The 24,922-nt window shown below is 37.5% G+C and overlaps 1 protein-coding gene across 1 annotated transcript in view; it reads right to left on the reverse strand.

Annotated features, from left to right (window-relative positions):
• The window catches only part of vps8 (VPS8 subunit of CORVET complex), a 372,860-nt gene that overhangs the window by 341,858 nt on the left and 6,080 nt on the right, over nt 1–24,922 (reverse strand). The window contains exons 7-11 of the mRNA XM_069196707.1: nt 23,996–24,120; nt 17,235–17,321; nt 15,564–15,631; nt 1,442–1,595; nt 238–297 (exon numbers count right to left, since the gene is read on the reverse strand). Of these exons, the coding sequence (XP_069052808.1) occupies nt 238–297; nt 1,442–1,595; nt 15,564–15,631; nt 17,235–17,321; nt 23,996–24,120 (494 nt within the window). The remainder of the gene's footprint in view (nt 1–237; nt 298–1,441; nt 1,596–15,563; nt 15,632–17,234; nt 17,322–23,995; nt 24,121–24,922) is intronic.

The raw sequence follows: 24,922 nt of genomic DNA on the forward strand, positions 1-24,922 counted from the left end.
TAATAATTGTGAGTATTATACACTAAATACATCCCTTATCTGTTGAAAATAATACTCTTTTGGACAGCAAAAGCATACACACAAATAACATTTAGCAGTAAACTTAAGGACTGAAATGAGAATTAAACAGATACTGGGATTATGCCACGACTTGAAGGACTGATAAGCCAAAACATTTGGTTTATATCATTATATCAAGTTTTCACAAATGTTTGTTGAGAAAGAGTTTGTACATACCTTTCCATATGGAAATGTCATCCATACTTTCAGAGATGGTTTAAGCCCAATGACTAAAATCTGAAAAAAAGTACACTGTGACAGTTTTTCTTTGTGCTTCAACTTTAAATCATTTGAAAAGAGAATTACAATATACAGTAATGGCACTCTCAGGGAGTCTACAGGTTCAAAAAGATTGTTAAAGCTACCAGTACATTTTCTAGCACATTCTGGTTAAAATTCCCAAACCATGTTTAAATAAATGGCATTAAGAATTTTTGGTATTCCTTATATATAGTATTAGATATGCCAAAAATGTACAAAAACTATAGCAGTAATAATATATTTCACAAGCAAATTGTAAATGCAGCTAGATTAAAAATTCAGTACTGAGTCTCAGAAACCAGAAATAGTTTGAATTACCCATTATCTGCTATCTCAAACTATTATCTAGTATCTCTGGGAAAGCCAAGATTGCTGCTGGTAGAGGTAGGACCAGTACGGGCTCTCACAGCAAAGCAGTCTGTGTTGGGTCTAATGCCCCCCTATAATGACGCTGACACTATACTGTAAAAAAGGCAGTGTCCTTCAAAAGAGAAGTAAAACCAATGTCCTGACTCTCCATGATCGTTAAAAATCCCTGGATGTTTCGCAAAAGAACAGGGGTGTTACCCCGGTATCCTGACCAACCATGGCCCCTATTAACCCCAATCTATGAATTGGCTTCATCACTCTGTTCTCCTCCCCACTCACAGCTGATGTGTAATGAGCATACTGGCACACTTTGGTTGCCATCGCATCATCCCCAGAGGGTGCTACACATTGGTGGTGGTGGAGGGGAGTCCCCATTATCTGTAAAGTGCTTTGAGAGGAGTGTCCAGAAAAGCCCTATAAGTGTCAGGATTATTATATGCTTCATAAAAACTTAATAAACATGAAAATTTCAAGCAAAATACATGCTGATTTACATGAGATCCCTCAAACCTACAGATTAGTCACTTCAATGAGAATTTCTCTCTCATTCCGAACATTACTAACAGGTAAAACACCAGGATAAGGATGCATGCTAAGCAAATAAATAGTAGTACCATCATACCAACAATGACAATGTCAATGTCACTGCCAGGTACCAATTCAACACTTGTGGCACTCCTGGTCTGAGAACAATTCCAGACCTCATGTAAGTATCAGGGGAGCCCTTGGCCTACATTGTGGACTACATTACCTTGGTGAGTGAGGCCATGGCCAACAGAGAGGACTGTGCAATTGGGTGGTCTCTGAGCTCCCCTCTGGTCTGTAGTGGCTCCACACAGCACACCTCCCCTTTGGAGCCACTGAACAGGCAGCGTGAATCACAAGTCCTCATACCCATCACCCTCCTGGACAACAAACAAATAGAAGCAGAAAAAAAGCAGAGTGAAATGGGTCTGCACAGTGTTACAACAGCAGAGGAGAACTCGGACCACTCAGTTCTAACTTACTGCAATGTAGGAGGTTTAGCAAAGTGAGCATAACAGAATTGAGCTCGAATACATTAAGGTCAAAGGCTACAGGAGCCACATTAATCAAAACTTTCAGTACTGGATTGTAGAGGAACATGTCCCTAAATCTACAGTCTCCTCAGTAAGGAAAATTAGGAGTACATTTCTGCAGAGGAATTTTACATTTCTGCTGGGGAAAGTAGAGTTATAAAGTTGTATTACTGCATTTTGGTAATTTACTCTTTTTTGTAATGGTTGCTGAGATACTGAAATTCAAAGCCAAAAAATTATCATAACAGCCCCGAACATTCAAAATTAATTTTACAGCTATGAGCAACAGGTCACTTTAACCTTTTCAGAAGATAAAACAAAAAAATAAATGTTGTGGTTAGAAATATCTATGCACAATATTTCCCACATCTAAATAAAAGTCAAATTTAAAACACAAATAAGTCAAGTTAAACATTCAAAATTGGTTGAAAGGACCTTTTGTATTAAACATAGACACGTCTTTTAAAGATGTGATGTAACATCTTAATCAATACACAATTAGAGTTAACTTTGTGTTGCAGTCACTAATAAATTAAAATCTGACAGCTCAAACTCAAACAAGTCAAAGCTTCTATCGAGAAAGATAAGAAGGCAGACGCTTAAACGTCTTATCAAAAGTTTATCACATAAATAGAGTCACTGCTCTATTACTCCAGGCTTTATTCTCACTTGGCTAGAGTCACTGTCATAGAATATTAAAGAATGGACAAAGACGTTAAAATCAATAATAAAACTGCAATTCTCATGACTACTCTAACAAAGTCACATAACAGAACACATTTACATCCTATATCTCATATTAAACAAGACTTTAAATTCCTATTCATAGATCTGCTGCAATGCTTCCAAATACAAAACAAATAGGAAAACTCAATAGACCATGAGTAGAAACATGTCTTTTCATATTGGATTCATATCTTAAGACAGTAACCAGCAGTGACTGCAGCAGTGAAGTGTGTCCAGTACAAAGAGCTTGTGTACATTTGTTTATTTCATACTGAGAATAAAGATGAGTGAAATATTTAAAAAGTACCTCTTTTTACCAATCATTGTTAATCAGTTCTAACATAAAAGTGACACAATAGACTCAAATGGGAAGCAGACAGGATGCCATAGTCAGGAAGCTCCTGAGGTCTTTTCAAACAACAGACTGAGCCAGTAAATGCATCCATTCAGAGAGCAGGTAGGCTCAGTAGCCCACACATTGATGATCTGAACCTACATCTGTATGGTGCTTGAAGAGTCTGCAAATTAGTTGTGCTCTGACATTGATGGATGTGTTTGACCAGGTCAGGGTGTTTTCACAACATACAACATTGTCAGCAAAAGCTGAATCTGATCTCTCCCTATAACGCACTAAATCTCCCACTTGTACCATGGGCTTGCACTGTAAAACTAAGTGGAAGGACATACAGTAAGTGCCTGTTTTGTAGGTTATGTGTACATTGTATTTTTCTGCACTAGTGCAAGAGGTGTATAGGCTCAGAATTGGCTTATTGAGTTTAGCTGTGTCTGTTTTAAGTTTTCTTTAGACAAGCTCTGGATGCGAGCTCACAGGTGGACGATTCTGGTAGTATAGGAAATTATTCTTCGCAATTCTAGTAAAGGGAGATGCAGAAGGGGAGTATGTGCTGATAAACTCCTGGGTGGGGCTGACAGGTGTTTGCCACCTAGCCGAATGAAGAATACCACATTGTTTGCAGTCTGAATTCTGCTTAGGATGCCCAATTTGCCAGGGCTCCACCACCAGAAGAATGTATTTCATAGCTCCATTCCAACAGAAAAAAAACAAAGGCTCCAGAGTAGACCACTGAATGTGCCACAGTTAGGGATGTAAGGTAACCAACAGACTGTGCACATTAACTGTACAGGCCTCGATAAGTAGAGAAATCCAGAGACATTAATACGTGTTGGGCAAAGTCGCCACTACATAAAATCACAAGTTATGGCAAAGGTGAGAATGCCATAGTGCAGGTGGTTAATTGCACCAACTAGGGTGAATCCAGGAATGTGCAGGTTCTTATCGCTGATTGAGTGCATTATCTTGAAGTACAGTCCATGTTGATGTTGTTGGGGATGTCACACTTACACTAGGTCAAATAAGGCCCTTGATATTTACTTTGAGAAGTCAGGGACTGCTCAAGTCAGAATTTGAAAAAGTCTGATGATCTGGTTTGGTATTCATGAATTGTTGAGTTTTATTTTAATTTCATTCGGCATACTAACTGAGCATACTAACATATGCTCATATATGCTCATACATGCTGTATCAGAGAACATATACATAAACAGTATATCAAACTATAGTTTTATCTCTTGAAAAGATGATGTTTTTCTATTTTTTCAGAAATCTTTCTGTTGATCCTACGCAGTCAGGCTTTTGCCATGCTTCATGGTTCACAGACCATGTCTATCAGAAAGGGAGTAGTAAATTGGAACTGCACAGTGCTCTACAATATTGTTCACACTGAGGCCTGGTGAGTGCCGATATACTATGATTCTCCTTCCCTCAAATTTGCCACAAGGACTCTTTTCAGAAGTTGTTTTTTTAGCTGCTTAACACTAGAACCCCTGGACTGTAGTGACACTTCTGAGCATATGAAGTTTTTAACTATCTGGAAAATACAGGGATGCAGTTACTGTACTTAGCTTACCAAATTTACATACTACATGGAGTGAGACATCATGAGACTTGGATCTGAAAAAACATTACATCTGAACTGCAAGAGTTGACTTGTTAATGAATTATTGCTTTTTTACCAGCAAGTTAGTGGAGTCGCCATGAGCACCAGAATGGGACCCAGCTATACCAATATTTTTGTTGGCTGGGTAGAAGAACACTTCTTCGCTTCCTACGCTGGCTTTGTTCCAGACCTTTACGTCAATACACTGATGACTGTGTAGGTGCCGCAACATGCTCTAATGACCAGCTAGAGCATTTTCTGTATCACTTCACCAATGTCCACTCGTCCCTCAAATATACATTTAACATATCCTCCGCTACTCTTCCGTTTTAAGACAAAAACCTGTCCATTAGCCATCCCCAACTCTCTACTTTGGTCTATTATAAACCCACAGATTTACACAGCTATCTTCTGTACAGCTCATTTTACCCCCAACACTAAAAACTCTTTCCCTTTTCACAGTTACTTCGGCTATGACGACTCTGCAAAACCTGCTCTCTGACCCTTAGCTTCTCTCCCTGTCTGTGTATCCCATGGAGACAAAGTTGGGGTATGCGAAAAGACAAATTCCTAATACAAGTAAATTGTATATGGCCAATAAAGTGATCTTATTTTATCTTAAATGCCCAGTCATCTACAGTGGGGAAACAGGAAGAAGGCTCAGAGACCGCGTCAGAGAACATGAAAGGGCCGTGAAGATTAAAGATTTCTCCAAGCCCATAGTTTCTCATTTCACCTCTGATTATCACAAGATCACACTGATATCTCAGTCTGCATTCTCAAAGTAGGGGTTCTTAACTCCAATAGCAGAAAGACATTAAAACTAAAATTATCCTAAAACTTGCTTCACACCTTCCCCCTTCTCTCAAGGACAGACTTGTTTTCTTCTAATTCTCTATTCATTTGTAGGTTTCGTTTCACACCTCTCCTCACCTCTCTCGACCTCACACCACTTGATTGGCCACTCTGCCTCTCCCCTGCTCCTGCCTCCTCCTCTCTCCTAGCTTTTGTTTTCCCATGCTATATTATCTTTACTGACTGCCCTATCTTTCTTACACCCGAAGAAGGCTCCACAGCCGAAAAGTTGCGTTTTTAGTCTCTTTTATTACTTGTTCCAATCATGTATTATGCCCGAATAACACTGTTATGTCCATGGATGCCAGAGTTCACAGCCCTCAGTCTCATGGAAAACGGGAGCATTTTCATGTGGAGTTAAATACCTACTGGAGCTGATTGGACTCGCTGGGACAACTGCCCTAACTAACATCCTCCAATTAACAAGTGCTAATTCCATCAAGTCCAGGATATTTATATCCTGTTCTGCACCGATCCAGTACTCTGCCACTGAGCTACCTTCCGTACCAGGTAGTGCTCTCAGCACTAACTAACCTGCTTCTCAGACAGATATTCAGCCTGAAACCTGCCGGAAAGATTTCCCATCTGTTGTTGATTTCATTGATAAACTAGGCCAGTGATACAAATCTACCATTCTAGTCCCTTATCCCGCAAGGTCGACGCAGCCACTCCGCCTTAATCAGCCTTCAAGCTGTGTTTACCATCTTCACAGATCAGTCGCTTCTGCAACCACTTTCTGTCCTGCCTCAGCAATTCCCTGACAGTCCTCGTCACTGTCCTTTGGATTCATCAGCCTGGCCAAGGGATGCGGCTTTTTTCATCTTATAGGCGCATCATAACATACATTGTGTGTTGGATTTAGCACCCAACCCTATACACTTCTTATGGAATGGAAATGGAAAACATACTAGGTGGAGATCTGTTGCAGTAATTTTAGTAATTTTAGTAAAAGAACATTTTAGAAAAGACGGTAGACTTATGCCACATGATGCAGCACTGATGTGGATTTTTACAGCATTAACAAAAAACTACTGCATATTTTTATCTTTGTATTTCTCTTACACAAAAAACCCTTGTGTCTTTTATAGATACAATTTATATTTAACTATTATTTTGAAAATGTAATGTAATATATCTATTTAAATTACTTAAACCTTTTTTACAACTACTCTTTTTATAGCGGTACTCTATAAATAAACCCAATTTCTTTTCATATTTCTTTACATTACAAAACATGACAATGTTTTCATGGTGAAGTGCTTTATGTTATGTTTCCTCAGAATATTAGCTTGATTACAATTGTACTGTCGTGAGAATATTAACAGTGTTTTTGACAGAGCTGTCAAAATGACATCTTTTGTTAATTTTAGTTATGACTTCCAGTAGTAGTGTTAATGTAGTAATATACAAGAACAAAATGAGAGAATCACAACAGGATTCAAACAGCAGAATCTTGTTTGTTACAAGGCCTTTCCTTGTAAGAGTTCTAACCCTTTCAAGAGGTGTACAGTGCATATAAAAAGTCTACACATCCTTATTGAAATTGCAGGTTTTTGTGATGTAAAGCCAGAAATCAAGATAAATCATGTCAGACATTTTTCTATCTTTAATGTGACCTTGCAACCAACATAATTATAGAGAAAAACAAATAGATAATTATTAGGAAAAATTATTTAAATTAAAAAACCTAAAACACCCTGGTTACAGAAGTGTGCACACCCTTTTATAATGGGGGCTGTAACTGTGTTCAGAGTTAACCAATCAGAGAGGTGTCTTCAAAAATACAAATGACAATGTCAAAGTCATACCTACAGTAATTAAGTCACAACTGAAGACATGGCTATTTACTGATAGGGCCACGCATCAAAAATGCAGTGACATTTACTGCCAAATGAAATATGAACTTACTACACCATCAAGGCTACCTAAATCTCTGGTAATGGCTTTGAAAGCTGTAGTGGAAAAATCCTAGTGTTGCATAAATGTAAAAAAGTACTTTTTTAGCATTCATTTTTAAAATGTCTGTCCAAAATTCAGAATGACTGTCATGTCTCTAGCCTGTTATTATCCAACTGTCACTTCCTTATCGATGGATATCCAGGTGGAAAACAAAATAAAAATTAAGATTAGTTTTAGTCTTAGTTTTAGTCACTTTTTACTGAAGACAGCAAGTGCAATGATTTTGAACTGATGCTCACAATTAACTCAGTCCTAGGATCGGTATTATACAAAATAATATAGAACTTATATATTTTTCATGCTGAGAGTGAGAAAAGACTATCTTCAACAGATAAAACTTCAAATGAAATATCGATGAGTTAACTTTTATAGCTCAAAATCAGGCCAGTCTACCATATATGATTACTCTGATGCACCTTTAAAAAAGTACAAAAATGAGCTAAGAGCAGTGAATTAATGTAGGGAAAAGAAAGGTGAGCTGCCATTCTTTTAATGGTCCATTTTAAATTCCAATGGCTTATTTATTATCTCTTCCTGTGAATTATTTCAGGCACAATGTAAAAAGGTAAGCTGATGTATAATACACAAATTTAAGTCACTTTACCCCTCAAAAGTGAGGTTCATGTGTCTCTAGGTGAGCTCAGTCTTCAGTTAAATACATCTAAACAGAGTTTTTAAAAGTGTCCCTGACAAAAAAAAAAACAATGAAAAACCTGAACATCTTACTTAAACTAAACATTCTTGGTATTATCAGTGGTTTCTTCTGTTACATAAAAATCTTCTTTAGCAAACATGTGGTAGTGCCTGAAAGTATGAAACCAAGAAATCTAGAGTGTCCTTCAAATGTATTCATACCCCTGATAAAAATAACAAAGATTTACAGACTACACAATATTTCTTGCTTAAAAAATCTTAAAATGTCACACAGCAATCTTAACAGCAGAGCAAAGTCAGATTTTTCATAAATAATTCAAGTCCAGAAAACACAAAGGTCAGATTTATTCACATCCCTGTAGTTTATAAATGCTCCCCTAGGAGGGATTCCATTGACTAGCCTCCTACAGTGTGCTATGAGATTGTGGCACTTCAGAGGGAAAATACAAGAACATTCCTTCATTTAGAATGCACTAAATCCTTTACACCCTTTGTTTCCTTCAGTGGAGTGACATGTTAAATTAGAATCACAGACGTATATTAAATATTGACATTGACCAGTCAAGAACGATTACTTTGTTTAATGTCAATAAGCTTGAAAGTCTTCAGAAAGAAGAGTCCTGGTATGCATTGGAGGTCATTGATTTTCTCTGTTTTGACAAGGACTCCAGAAGCTGTAGATGGAAAATAACTCTGAACCATCTACAGATCCAGCCATTCAAAATGGGTGGGGTATTTTGCGGTAACCCCGGTGGGCGTGTCGCGGTATCACGCAGTATCACGGGGTTAATTGCGTCATTTGACGTCATGCCGGAAAGTATCCGGCATCACCTTGTAAAACCGCCAGGAGGAGCCAATAAAGCTTAACCTCTCAGCATTTGAGCTTTTAAATTTGAACTGTGTATTACAGCATGTTAATCATCAGTCATTAAAAAGTTGGTATATTTTATGAAAGCAAGATTGCTCAGTTGGAAAAAGTAAACAACCTACCTTTATCAGAAATATTTATGCATCAAAGCCTTTACCGAAGATATTACTAATAGTATTAATAATGAATGACTTTGGACAAGCTGTAAACTCAAAGTATAATTTCTTTAGCACATTTGTACAAGCACTTGGAATCTGTCCAAGCCCTACTTTGTCAGGCATTTTCTTTGACTGCAATGGACATAAAATGTACCTTGCTTTTAACAGAGCGTTTCGTAATTTCTAACTACGAAAATTGTTTAAAGTGCGACACTTATCATTCAACCAGAGCTTTAAAACATCACAAGAATCCTCAAGAGCACAGCAAAGACTGTATTAAAAGAATCGCGTATCTAAAGAAATTAATAAGATATAATTATATTCGTGTACTGCGACAGGGCTGTGTAGGGCTGTTTCACCTCTCTCTTCATGTGACTCTATTCAAAAGCCATTTAGCAAAGAGGGGATGAGAAGAGTGACAAACTAGTATACTTTAGATCTTTTTTTCTGAACCGGGGAAAATCTGATCATGTTTTTCTATAACAATAATAAAAAACATTGCCACACCCGGACTAACGCCACGCATTAGCACATCAAAGCCCATTGAGGAGCCGGGCGCAATAATTGTTTTGTCCCTTGATTTACTGATCTGCATTAATTACAGAAATCGAGTTCCTGCTCTTTGCAGACGACCTGGTCCTGCTGTCACCCACAGAACAGAGGCTGTGGCAGAACCTGGCACTGCTGGAGCAGCACTGTCAGACCTGGGCGCTGACAGTCAATCTGGACAAGACCAGAGTTATGGTTTTCCAGAAAAAAAGCCAGACCTCCCTTAGTCTTCCTGAAATTGTCGGATTATTGTTTGGGAGCTATATTATGTGTTTTTCATATGTAAGATATAATGATGTGTTCCCGCTTACACATTGCACTACTTTAAAAGCTAGAAAAACAGGTTTCTATTCACATTATCTGGCGAGCCTTGTTTTGTCAAAGGACAGCACAAAAAAACAGACAATACACGGGGGGGGAGGGCAAGCGAGAGAGAGAATTTTTTACCCTCTGTCAAAAAAACCCAAATCACCCGGGGCAAAGACTCTGGGGGGATCATTGTGTGGTACAGAACGGAGCTCAGTCAATCCAAACAAGTTCAGTAGTAAAGAGAGAAAAGTCAACAATTGATTTAAGGACGATCTGTCAAAGTGCAATGAAATACAATACTGTTGTTGTTGCTGTTATTGTTGTTTTTATCCTGTAAAGCGTTTTGAGAAGCCACCTTTAAAGGCGATATATAAAAGCGCTGATTCTTATGGAATGTGTTCCGCCAGGGATTCAAAAAAACTGCAACGGACATAAAAACTCCCTTGCTTTTAACAGAGCGTTTCATAATTTCCAACTACGAAATTTATTTAAACTGCGACACGGGATCCTCTAAAGCACAGCAAAGACTGAATTAAAAGTATAAAATAGTGACAAACTAGTATACTTTAGATCTTTTTTTCTGAACCAGGGAAAATCTGATCATTTTTCTCTATAACAGTAATAAAAAACATTATTTTACATATCACCTTTATGTGATATCACCTTAAGGACAGCACATACAAGGGTTAATTGCACAATGGACCACGCAAAGAAATTTAAAATAGTCTTCTTTAGATGTGAGGGCAGGAGTGGATCGCAGAACGCATAATCAGCAAATTAGGAAAACAAAGAACAGGACAGGTGAGACGTTTATCCAGAGAGCGAGTGGTCAGAAAAAGGAACATCTGTTACGCCCAGGTTTTACGCTCTCTCTCTGCTGAATGAATAAAAGAATTTTATTAAAAACGCATTTGCGTTTGTCTGGGTATTTACTTTGTAATCTGATGTTTACATCTACTGTATTGCTTTGAGATGCCACTTTTAAAGGTGATATGTAACGTTTTTTATTACTGTTATAGAGAAACATGATCAGATTTTCCCTGGTTCAGAAAAAAGACGATTAAAATCTGTAATCTTTCCACTTGTATGTCATCGGAAAATACAAGTCGTTTCTGCTTTGTGTAAGGATGGTATCAAAAAGTAATCTAAGTGGTGAGAAAGCTGTGCTCCTCAAAGCGCTATACAGGATAAAAACAATAACAACAATAGTGTTAAGCTGGGCAAACGATTTTTTTATAGAAATACAAAATGAATATAATGATGTGTTCAAGCTAAGACATTAACGAGTACAACCCCCCTCTCTGCGGGAGTGCTGGCTGTGACGAATTAAACCGGTTTCACAGGTATCTTCAAAGTATAAGGGGGCAAGACTTCCAGCAAAAGACACCTCCCCCCTCCAAAACCAAGGAAGTACAGTACTTACTAGTTAAGAAAGCTAGGCTCCTCAATGAAATCGCTTTAACATGCTAATGCGTTGGTGTAACAGTCCAGGTGTGGCAAGCTTCTAATGTCAACTCGACTCGATTGGAAGACAATGAACATACTCTAGCCCTAAATGAATTAATAGCAAACATGGTTTACATTAAAGACATTTTTCCAAGAAAGTTTATAATAATACGATCTATAGTTGAAATCTGAGCCTAAATAAAAAGAAAAAGCATTTTCAGAGAGCAATTACGCTGTGTTTATGTAGAAAAAGTGATTAGGTTTATGAGCAATCTAATTACTTATTGGTTTAAAACGCTATATAAAATAAAGTTTATTATTAATTTGCTGGACAGAGCGGTGAACATTATTATGGATAAGACAAAGATAACGATCCTGATCAGTTTAGAAATCTGTGTACGCTGTAAGGTTTTTACTTCTTAAACTTTTAAAATACACGTTTCGAATAGAAAGAAATAATCTTCCTGGTACAGTATGTATAGCAAACCAGCACGTATTTTTTCTCCAATCAGAGGGGTTAGACGCTCAGTTAAAAGCAAAGGAGATTGTCTGTTATAGTGGACATAAAAACAAGAGTTCGCTGGCATTATATCCTAGAAGACACAGCTCGGCGCCAGACCGGGAGAATGCCCGCAGCATTAAAGAAAATGCCTGATGAACTAGGGATTGGACAGTTTCCAAGTGCTTGTACAATCGATGGAAATGTTCAAATAAATGTGCAAAAGAAATAAACAAAGTAATCATTTATTTCTTTATTATACTGGCTAGCTAATGTCCTCTCTTTGCTAGTTAGTGGCTATGTTTCTGAGTTGGGTAGCAACGGGTGACTGTTCTCAGGCGGAAGATGTAAACAGCTTATTTTTCGTGTAAAATATTTTTTTAAATTAAAATTCATTCTATACAGCAATCGCATATTTGGGTACCGTTTCATAAAACTTCCATGCTTAAAATGTTTAAGGAGAAATGGAAGACTGGTGTGTATTTTTTCTTTAAACTACCAAGACCAGCCATACACAGTACAGTTTACATACATACAGTAATGTTTATATTCCTAAATTAATATCGTTTGTGACCTTCAGATGCGTTATGCTCCTCTTCTTTTTATGCTCAGCTACTAAAATTTCCCTTTAGTGGTAAAATTCCATATAAATATTTAAACTAAGCGGATTAAAATGTGCACAGTACATTAAGACATTAAATGATTAAATTTTTCACTACCAACCAATGCACCACGAGTGCCCCTGTCGTAGTGCCCTACGATGACCCGCGGTGGCTTGTGGGTAGATTACCGTACCGCGGGTTTGTACCGTGCATTTTGAATGGCTGCATCTTTATGGTTGACTCTTAGGCTACTTATTTCAGAGCTTGTGGTGTCAAGATACACAAGTCTCCTCCTCATGTAGATTGCCTAAAATGTGTTAATAATGGATATTACAATTGAAAGTGGTAATTTCAGCTTTTTGCAGATTCTTGCATTAATATCCTACAGCCTGCGGTGATCAATTTGAGTCTATGAAGAGCTTTCTGACCTTAACCATGATGATCCATGTTACTACTGAATTTCTTCCTTGTGTTACATATTTTTATACTCCAGGGAAACAGGAAAACCTCAGATGCCTCTACGTAGCTCTGGAAACTGGAAAGTTACTGTTGATTTTTTTTTAAATTTGATTAAAAAAAATATTTATACATATTAATAAATCTGACCATACAGTTTTCTAGAATTCAATCATTTATAACAAGCAGGACTCTGCTCTGTGCAATATTATGATCACATGATGATTAAATCTAAAATCTTACAATTTAATTTTAAAATACTAAACATACAAAATTATGATAAAATAATCCTATAACATCAGAGGTTTGATGGGTAAATTTGGAGGGGTCTGCATCATTCAGGGAGCTGTGAAAACAGCACTGAGCATGTGAGAGTGAGCAAAGGTTAGAGCGCTCACAAAAAAATAAAGGCAGTACAACACTACCACCTGCTGCCCTTAACCCATACTGCAAGCATCTCTGCAACAGACTGCATACTGACCATTGTTTAAAACCTACAGTGCCTTGCAAAAGTATTCACCTGTTACACCTGTTAATGTCCTGTTACAATGAATTACAAAATAATGTATACAAATATTACAAAGTATTATTCTTAATAAACTTGAAAAATAAAACTGCATAGTTTTATGGGAAAAATAAATTAAATGTCAGCAAAAACTGCAAAGAAAGATCAAACATGAAAATGTTCATAGGGGATCACATAATTTCAGACACCCTCTGTAAGGTCCCTCAGTAAGATAGTAAAGTCAAATAAGAAATTCAGCCTTAAAGAACAAAGCTCTTTGAAAACAACTCTAGGACAAAGCATAATGGCACAGCTTAGAAGAGAGGGAGGTATAAAAACAATTCAGTCAGAGAATAACCTTTTGAACATTGTTAAATTTCAAGTGAAATTGATCATTAAGAGGAACGTGTACTGTACCATCCAGACACTGCCCTTTTCAAGCTGTCCCTCCAAACTGAGCGACTAGAAAATGAGGAGTCTTATCAAGGAGTTCAGTGGTTAAGATTGGAAAAGATGTCCAACAAAATCCTGGTTACTCAAATTCCTCATGGGGTTTGTAACAGATCACTTAAGTGAAATTGTAAACAAGGCAAGCCAAAATTGGAACTTATTGGTCTAATAAGGTACTTCTACCATGAATTGACATCAACATATTTGAATCCAGGTGGTGTTTTTCTGGATTAAGCATTCATTGTATTGGAAGCAGCACTTGTCTGAATACAATGATACAATAGAGTCTGCTAGATCCAACTACTTCTCCCACATTATTGAGATCAACCACAACAACCCTAGAAACCTATACTCCACCAACAGATTGCTTAAGCCAAACTGCCCCACCACATCATGCTAACTTTGCAACACACTTTTAGAGTTCTTTAGCTCTAAGATCCACAACATATGGCATCACATTCTCTCTACAATGCATGTTATCTCCACACCTTCTCCCTGCTTGCCTAGTTTTAATGGCTCCCTTCTCTCTAGCTTCTCTCTACTTGACTCTGCATGCCTAAGTAAACTTGTTTCACATATGAATTCCACCGCCTACCAACTAGATCCCATTACTACTTCATGTCTACCCTGTTTCACCTCTTTCTGCTTTGGAACATCCTGAACATGCCGAGATGGTTACAAAAACCATCTCATTGCAAATAAGCTCTTTGAACCCCTCCAAACTGGATTCTAACAATTACACAGGTTTTAGTTTTGAAATTGGACTGGTCTGGTCTGCTGGTGTTCCTCAGGGCTCAATACTGGATCCCCTAATCTTCAGCATCTACATGTTCCCACTTGGTCAGCTATTAAGATCACATGGTCAAATTATCATTTTAAAGTTGAATATCATATATTCTCATGCTCACCTATAAAGCTCTGCATGGATTAGCATCTCAGTACCATCTGAGTTACTATCATCCTACTTCCCACCTTGCAACCTTCATTCATCTAATTTTGGGCCCTGTCTGTCCCCCAAGCCCATCCACACTGTATTGGTGATGGTCTTCTCCTGTTATGCCTCAAAGATATGTAATTCCATCCCTAAGGATATCAGAGAGTCATCCTCTCTTTCAAAACTTTCTTTCTTAGAAGGGCTTTTATTTAACTGTTCCTTTGTTTGCCCCTCTGCTTTCCCCATGATTGGAATATGTTTCCATGGCACTCTACATTTGATTGTGGTAAATTTGTTCTTGAAATTATATGTACTTTAGAAGGCCATATCTCAAATGAATAAAGCTTAATTGGCTCCTTTAAAGGTTTCTCTTTGATCTTGTCAGCATATTTTAAAACTAGATAAGTAACCTCAAAGAGCCTGGTTCTAGTGAAGCAGATTATATACATATAATACACTGAATATTAAAAGAAACAGATCACTTTGTATTAAATATATCACTTTATACTTTTTACTTTTACACATTTGTTATATTAATTCAATGTCCTTTCAGAATTCCTCAAGACAGCAACCTGGTGCAAAGAATGCATTACTGATATACACCTTTTATGGCTCCCAATGATGGCTACACATGCTACTAGGCTGTGACCTTCACATTAGCCCCTGCTGATCAGTCTTATTGATGGCAAAGGTTATTCACAATAATAAATTTATTTATTTTATGTCTGTTCAATAAAATGTCAGTGCACCTGCTACAGAAAGATTTTGCAATTTTGCAATTCAAAACTTTTTGAATTAGCTGTGGTTAAAAATTACAAGTTTCTTTAGATGTTTGCATAAGCATAAACAGATAGATATACTTTATTTAAGGAGTTTGAAGGTCTTACTTGAATGCCAGCTCAAACACAGATCCACCACTGTCATTGCAAATAGCCAGCGTCGGGTCATCTGTAAACTAAAACAGAGTACAAAGTTTGTAAGTCTTCCAATCAAGATATCCTTCCTTTCATTAATTTACTAGACCAAGAAAAACTTAAGATTTTTCACAAGTAGTTGCTCAGGCCATAATGAATGAATGGATGCCCTATTCTCTATGACCGTGTCAGAACAGTTCAAATTGAGGTCTCAAAGGAATACCTAGCTAAGAACTGCACAGACTCACAAAACACCCGAACAACATCTCCCTGTATATGATTCATGTGCACTGTAAGCTCTCTTATGACTTTCGGGAGGCCAGAGAGACTGGAGGATTTAATAACTGTGGAGCATTTAGTAACAGGTGTGAGCCTGGTCAGTACCTGGATAAGAGACCTCCTGGGAAAAACTAAGGTTGCTGCTGAAAGAGGTGTTAGTGGGGCCAGTAGGGGGTGCTCACCCTGCAGTCTGTGTGGGTCCTAATGCCCCAGTATAGTGATAGGGACATTATACTCTAAAAAGGCACCATCCTTTGGATAAGATGTAAAACCAAGGTCTTGACTCTCTGGTGATATTAAAAATCCCAGGGCGATTCTCTAGAAGAGTAGGGGTGTAACCCCGGTGTCCTGGCCAAATTTCCTATTGGCCTTTACCAATCATGGCCTCCTAGTAATCCCCATCTATAAACTGGGTTCATCACTCTGTTCTCTTCATTGATAGCTGATGTGTGGTGAGCATAGTGGCACACTATGGCTGCTGCATATTGGTGGTGGTGGAGGACAGTCCCCATTATTTGTAAAGCACTTTGAGTGGAGTGTCCAGAAAAGTGCTACAGTATATAAGTGTAAGCTATTATTAATTAAGTATTATTAACTGCCACACATAAAAGGATTAGTTAAATATGTTGGAAATATAAATTACAAAATTATCTGTATGTACAATTTACACATATTGTATGTATCCATCCATCCATTTTGGAACTGCTTTTTCAAATACTGGATCGCAGGAGAGCCAGAGCCTCTCGGCAAGCAATGGATGCAAGGCTGCATTCTAGAGGGGAGCCAGTCCTTCACAGGGCACACAGACACAAACACAGACACACACACATTCACACCAGGCCCGTTTTCCCAGAAGCCAATTAAACTAGCAGGTTGTCCTTGAACTGTGAGAGGAAACCGAAGCACCTGAAGGAAACCCATGTGAACATGCGGAGAACATAGAAACTCCAGGCAGATAGCACCCCAAGGCAGGAGTTAAACCCAGGACCCCAGCACTGAGAGACAGTGATGCTAAACACTGCACCACTGTGCTGCCCCACAAAGGTATAAATATGCTTTTTTCTTTGATATGGCAAACACATTTCAGCAGTTAATAATGTACTGCAGGAGAAAAATTCAGATCTGTGATCTCTCATATATAGTGAAAATAATAAGTGCCGGGCTTTGTGGCATTGTCTTTACATAGCTGAGAAGTTTGTGGACTGCGGCCAGAATGCAATAACCATTACAGCAGCCTGTATCCTTTGTAGTCAATGACATTTTATAAGCCTGTCTGCATTGTTAGCTTGTTTCCCACTTATAGTCCCAATAAATACAACTTCATTAAAGGAAGCAGGGCCTGGAAGTTAAGCAATTTTGAGTTACCTTGACATGAAGGACAGCAGTTCCTGGAGGGTGAGCATCTGTTATGGTCCTTAGCAGTTTCCCATTTGCCAGATCCCACATTGTCATCTGATTTCACAAAAAAATCAAAAACTGAAATCTGTGATTCATGCAACATTTTTGAAATATTTGACCACTTAAAAATAAAAATACATGTACCTTATTGTGTACTGGATTGTAGGTTTAAAGAATAGTAAGCAACATATCCAATCTGGCTCCAGCTGTAAATGTGATGCATTTGACATATACAGTATGGTGCCTTGCAAAACTATTCAGAGTAAAAGCATCTGGTCATAACACTTTGAAATAGCAATACTGTATATACATTTGTTATAAATATAACCTACTACAAACATCCAAAGCAAACGACTAAAAAAAAAAGAGATAAACAGACAATTTGTTTGTTTATGAAATGGAAAATTCATGATTGAATAAGCATTCAAATATTTTGCTGTGACACACGTAGATGAATTAAGGTAAAAAATGTGTCCTAAAACGGTCACACAATTAATTGTGAACTGTAAACTGTGTGCAACAGTAGTGGTTCTAATAATGAAATAGAAGGAATGCATCTATGTAAACTCCCTCAGTCAGGCAGTGAATTCCATACACAGATTCAGACATAAAACTACTTTAATACTCTGGGATATACAGTAGCACTATAAGGGGCTATAGGGAGCAAGGTATAGAAATATGTCTATAGACCCTTTATATCTCTTTCAGCATAGTTAAGTCAATTAATTAAGAAGTGAAAGGCACCCAGTCAGACTAGATCAAACGAAGCAGCTTGGCAAGGAGGAAAATGATTAGGAATGTCACTGTGAGAACAACAACGACTTTGAAAGAGTTACAGTGCTCCGTGAATGAGTTGGGATGAAATGTCCGTGGGTAAACAAAATCCCAACTATCCAAAAGTATAGAACTGAAAAAAAAACATCTCAAATCCCACATACAACAAAGCACCTAAGTGATAATGGAAACATGCGGCAAAAGGTTTTGTGGTCAGATAATACAAAACTTGAAGTCAGTCAACACTATCCCTATTGTCAAGCACAGTAATGGCAGCATTATGTTATATTTTAATTCTCATCAGCAGGGACTGGAATGTTTGTCAAGACTGATGGACACATAGCTGAAGCAAAATACTTTAAACTATTGGAGGAAAACCAGCTTCAGACCTAAAACCTAGAGAAAAATACACCACTTAGCAAGACAGTGATCCAAGTACGATGCTACAATGGAGTGGATTTAGAATAAAATTAAAAATTTAACATATTTAATATTTTTCTCTTTAGTTTTTGCTGATATCTACTTGTCTTGAAAAAAATTAAGCTTAAAAAATGTGTACACATCATTTTGTAATTTCCCAAAATGGGACACCACAGGAGGGCTCCAAAAACCTTGGCAAGGCACTGTATTCATATGTTTTCCTGGGCCGTAAGAGTATAGTGTGTTAAATGTTAAGTGTGTTTCTTGAACTTATCTCACAGGTGCACAACTCTAGACCTTGAGAGTCAGAATCCTGTAGGTTTTAAGGTCTCTTTAAAACATAAACAGACCTTTGCAAAAACTTAAACTGATCCACCCATTAAGAGCAGCAGTGGAATAAAACCCCACAGATGTGTACTCATCCAGGACCAGAAATGAGCAACACTGCCATTTTGGATAGCCCTCAGAAGCTGCAGAGAAGAGGTGTAATGACCAAGGTGCAGCCACTAGGGGGCATCAAAGCAGCAATGAAAGACTAAATTGGTATTGCTTAAATTTCACATTGGGTTTTGTATTAAGTATAGCTGTTTATGATGGTACTGTATGTTCCAGTAAACTAAGAAGAAAGCAGGTCATAAATATGGCTCTGTTAGTCTAAGTCTTCATTAAGTCTTGTGAGAGTATTAATAATTTATGTTTTGGGGATACAGGATAGCAGTTCCAGCAAGCAGACAAAGCACTGTCAATAATGAATAAGGCATATGCATATGAGCATAGAGCAAATAATGTTTTCATGTATAGTTCTTTTAACATTAAAAAAACAATAATAATATAATAATATAATAAAGCCAGAAACTACCCTGGAACTTAATTTGTATCTGTCAGTTTATTTGTGAAAATCTGCAAAGCTACACTACTACAAGCAGATGATCTTCTACAACACTAATAAGTAGTATAAGAGGTTTTTTCACATTTGCTGGTAGAATACAGGTAAGAACAGGTAAGAACTTTTGTGCAATGATGCAGAAACAACAACCTAAAATTACCTGAACAAGCTGAAACAGCTGCAAACTACAAAAACACTGTACTGTATATGGTAGTATTACACAGTTCTTTAACATGCTGCTCCTTGATAAAGAAAGCTCACTAGCTCAAGAAACCATACTCAATAAAATCTCAGGACTTTTCTCACATGAACTGAAGTCAATCAGATTTTTACAAGATACCTCACATTTTTTACATTTAAAGTAAATATTTTTATAGTACCTACACAGGTTTCTTTGAAGATATCATAACATCTTTACATACATTGTCTTCAAGGTTTGTTAGGAAATTATTAATATTTAATATTTCAAAAACGTGAATAAGAATTGTTCATAAATGCCATCTTATTCTCTTTCTTTCAGTAGGATGTTCTACAGACTCCAATGTATAACAGTACACACAGAGTACAGATTGAGATAGTTTAAGGGCTTTGACCAATTATATAATGAGGCTCATTTATCAGGCACAAGAAATTCAAAACACTTTGGTTCCCCTTACTGGCCATGACAAATTTAAAGCCCTGATATGCATGACAATTATTCCAAATCTAGTGAAAATTTAGACAGCCCTGGCAGAGATACTTCAACTGCTGCTGTAATATTTTTGATACTGACATGAAACTACAGTAGTTCTAAAGTATGGTTCCCAATTCTGGTACTGGACAAACAATGTCTATTCTGGTTTTTGCTTCAGTCAAACTCTTAGTTTTATACATGTGGTATATAGATCTTAAAAGGTGTTCTTTTAAAGAAACTCATTTTTTTTTTTAGTTTTAGGTCTGCCCTTGTTCAGGTGTTTTGTTTATATAGTAACAAAGTAGATCTGTTCAGAAGTTAAAAAATGCTCACTGTGGGAGTGTCTGATAAAGAGTCATTCTCGACAGACCTCTTCATCAGCAATTGATAAACTAGTAAAAGCTGTTCAGTCAGTAATTATGGCAGGCAGGTTGAGAAAGGGTTGTGTAAATTTTTGTTGGAAGTTGTTGGAAACTGTTCCATTAAAACCAGAGATTTTGACACTAAAGATTACACAAGGATACAAGAAAAATAAAGGTCTGAACATGAAAACAGATCAATTCCGTCATCATTTAGCACTGGAGATACAGACTTCAAGTCGGAATGAAAAATGAGCTCTGCAATAGAGTGTTCCTTCCAAACCAAGGTTGGGAATTACTGTTCTAGAGTATTAAAAGCCTCTTAGTAGAAGAGGCCAGTGGAAAAAAAATTCTACAGGCTTAAGCTGTAACACTGTAACTGTGTTGCCTACAAAGTACAAACCAAGAAAGGTTTTAGAGATCTGGCTAATTTGTGGCTCTAACCCCCCCCCCATTCCAATTGTATCCTAAAACTGCACATGTGCCTACTGTTAAAGTATGAGATGCAGAAGACATGACTAAGAAATCTCAAAGTCTTGTCTCTTATTCAAGAATCTCCAACATAGAAGAGACATTTAAAAATCAGGCAAATGCTGAGGAAAACTGAAAAAACTTTCTCCTTGATGGAGAAAGTGGGATCTACACAGTGTGCGTCTGCCCCACACACCACAATGTCAAGCCAATGATAACTGTGACAAAGTGCTCAATCTGAAAGATGGACGTAAAAGTATTTTTGACATGCATTTTGCTGATCTGGTCCAAGACACTGACAACGGATCTGGTCAGAAGCTCAGAAGCCTAGCAAGGTTCAGGAGAATCAAGAGATCAGGATTGGAGAGCTCTGAGGAAAACCAGGTTCCTGCATGTGGTGCTGGTGGACCAGTAGGTGGGACTCTTACCTTTGGACTCTCAGAATTTCTATACTAATACTCCAGTACGGTGACCATACACATGCTGTAGGGGGTGTCATCCTTTGAATGATTTGGGGTGTTTACTTCATTGTCCAGGCTAAATTCTACTCTGGGCTCACCTATAGATTCCCCTTAATTATAATGGTGAAGCAGTCTCTTACTTTTCTACCTGATCTGCTGTGACTTCTCACACAGTTTGCATTTCAGCGAAGGATCATGTTCATCCTCCTATATGTAAAGATTTCAGACTGCATGAAACATAAGTGTGCAGTAGTGCACCTCTTTGATACTGTTTCCATTGTCATGTGTGTAAAGTGAGACAACATCAACCCAGTACAAGTTCTTAGGGCTGTATCACATTCTAAAAACTGTAAACATGTTGCCAATTTGTGCCACATCTTTAAGAAAAATATAATGAGAGCTGCGGCAAAAGCAAGAAATCAGTGCACAATAATAACAATAATACGTTATTTATGAAGCAACTTTTCCAAAACCAAAGATGCTGATTGGCCAAATGACTAGTCCAACACAACTCTTTACTTCAGAAAATACCTGACACAACATTCATGAAGAGTTGTAACGTGAATGTTAATAACCTAAAGGTTAAAGCGTTAATAACCTAAAGGTTATTAAGGTTAAAGCTAAAACATTCGGTAAGGTTAGAACATTACTAAGTACCCATAAGTTACAGTGCATACACAACTTTGAGTTATGGAAAAGAAACTTGGATGATTCCAAATTTCCTTCACCTTAACTGTGACAAGACTGAAGTCATGCTTATTGGCACCCCCCATCAACTTCATAAAGCCAGTCCTGTAACCCTATCTTTAGATGGTTCTGTACTTGAGCTTTAGTCTAAATTGAAAAACCTTGGGGTGATATTCGATTCTGGCTTAACATTGGACCCACATGTGCAGCATATTGTCAAAACATCTTTTTTTCACCTCAGAAATATCGCTAGACTATGCCCAATGCTATCACTAACTGTGGCCGAAAAGCTGATCAACACATTTGTGTTCTCTCGAATTGACTACTGTAATGGTCTACTCGCTGGGGTGTCTAAATCTACTTTGAACAACTGCAGTATGTCCAACATTCAGCAGCCAGAATCCTGACCAGGTCTAGTGCAAGCGATCACATTACTCCTATCCTGGCGTCTTTGCACTAGCTTCCTGTCACATTCTATGTAGACTTTAAGATCTACATGCTCACCTACAAGGCTCTGCATGGCTTGGCACCTCAGTACCTGTGTGAACTATTATCGCCCTACTCCCCACCTCGCAACCTTCGCTCCCCCAAGCCCGTCTACATTGGATGGGTGACGGGGCCTTCTCCTGTTATGCCCCCAAGCTCTGGAACTCTGCACAAGGATATCAGAGAGTCACCTTCTCTAAACTCCTTCCAATCCAGACTCAAAACCTTCTTTAGAAGAGCCTTTACTTAACTGGTTCCATTCTTCACCCCTCTGCTCTTCTTAGTACCACCATCCACGGTCTCCTCTGTATATTGTAATTGTATTTTATCTGTACTTTAAGAAAGGCACCTTTCAAGTCGCTATATAAAATAAAGTTTATTATTATGATTATTACATAAATTTTCAAATAACTTGTAATAAAAATCTGTCTTTCACTGCTTGGCCAATGCTCTAAAGACATCAAGTGCTTTGTCACAATAGAGTAGAGTGGGAAATGATGACCTGGCTAAGCTGGAGGTTTTACACAACATATCTGACCTGCTCATTCACATTTATATCCTAAAATTGATGTTTTTCTTGGACATTCTAACAATACTTAAAGCCAGAGTCCTGCCAGAGGGTGAAATGGGTCAAGCCTCACAAACAATGAGAATATGACTCTGCAGTCTCAGAAAAACAAAGACAATATGACTAAAAAATGCCATCCAGCATACTTCATTCCTAATTAGTATAGAGAAACTTTTTTAATTGCAAATTCTACCCTTTTATATCTCATCTGTAGCATAGTTCCTATCACTTAAACTATCAGGGGTTCTAATTTTCCGTGCTCAAACTTTAATGTCTGTAGCATATCACACTGATAAATAAAAGCATACCAAGATGGTCTTTTTGAAAGAATAATATTCATATTTTTAAATATGAAAGACACTTATCAAACTTCAAAAAATTTTATATTGGGGCATGGAAAAAATGCAATTTAAAATGACACCAAGATTATTATGTCTGCCGCATGGGTTTATCAATAACTTCAAGAAAACCTGTGTTAGTACAACAATGCTTAAATATAAGCACTTCAAATGAGAACATCTAAAAAATTATTTTAGATATTATTTCTGCAATTATTCATCAACCAAAAATAGGCCGCATTTCATGAATATCCGAAATGGTTAAACCATGCTCATTGATTGTTACATGGAATGACCCAAAAGTAAAACAATAATGAAGTCCTAAAAATCCTGTTTTCCAGGACCTTTTCCATCTTTTTCCATTATAAAATATGGCTAATCATTCATTTGGTCAGGACTGGAAGATCTGCACTACAGTGGTACTCACTGTACCCATTTGCTACTGTATTGCTTACTGTTTTTTCCCATGTGCTAAGAATGAGTTCATGCTCAGTGCAACTGCTGTCTCACTATTAACTGTTTTCAGATTTCTGTCATTCTGAGATCTGTGGGTTTGGTGGGTGGTGGTGGTATGCCAGTAAATGCAGATGGCCTTTGCTGCTTACCTGTCCTTTGGCAAAGCCACAGAGCAGCCTGGTGCAGTCGTGATTGATGCTGAGAGCCGAGACAGCGCCATACTGTGACCCAACTGCTGTGCTGCCCAGACACAGACGTAGAGCTTGATTGGGGTCTAGGAAAGACATAGATAAACCATCTCAGAAAATGGCATGGAGGACAAGTGGGGTCCTGAACCAGCATGCACAGCTATTTGTGTGATACAATTTTACTAATTAAAAAAACAGAAAAAAGTCCATCCAACAGGCACTGAGTTCTAAATATCCTCCAAACACTTTTAGTGGGAAGCTAGAGATGGACCCAATTCTGCTCACAGCTATTTTCAAATACCAGGAAAAAATAGGTTCATTCTTTTCATCCAAACCCCAAAGATAATAAAAACAGTAAAGCAAATAAAAAATACAATATCAAGTCCCAGTTTAATCTGCAGACATCATAGGTCAGTTATTGATCCAAATATATTAAATCTGATGAAGGTTGAAGTGTCTTGTATTCACTTTCTACATTGGAAATTCATTGAGGATCATTTTTTAACTGTCCCAATAAATAAATAATTTAACCACCAGAGCATCCATCTACCATAAAGGAATTATCCACTTGCTCACCTTGACCATACTCGAAATATCACACCATAAAGGAAGATTTTAAAATGCCAACATTTAAAGGTGAACCTATTGTTATTGTGAAAGCTGAAAAAAGGAGTGTATCCTTATTTCTTAAACAAACATGAAAAGGAAACAATCAAACTGAGTCAAACTGTAAGGCAATTGACACTGATATGCTAATGTATATATAGTATTGAAGTAATGCTTGGTGCTTTTAGCTGATGATGCTTCCTTTTTGTTTTCATTATCACCAACTACGTAAATTGAAAAAAATGGCAGGTGACAAAAGAAAAATATCCAGCAATCTACTAT

Source organism: Lepisosteus oculatus, chromosome 12, assembly GCF_040954835.1.
Source record: "Lepisosteus oculatus isolate fLepOcu1 chromosome 12, fLepOcu1.hap2, whole genome shotgun sequence".
Lineage (NCBI taxonomy): Eukaryota > Metazoa > Chordata > Actinopteri > Semionotiformes > Lepisosteidae > Lepisosteus > Lepisosteus oculatus.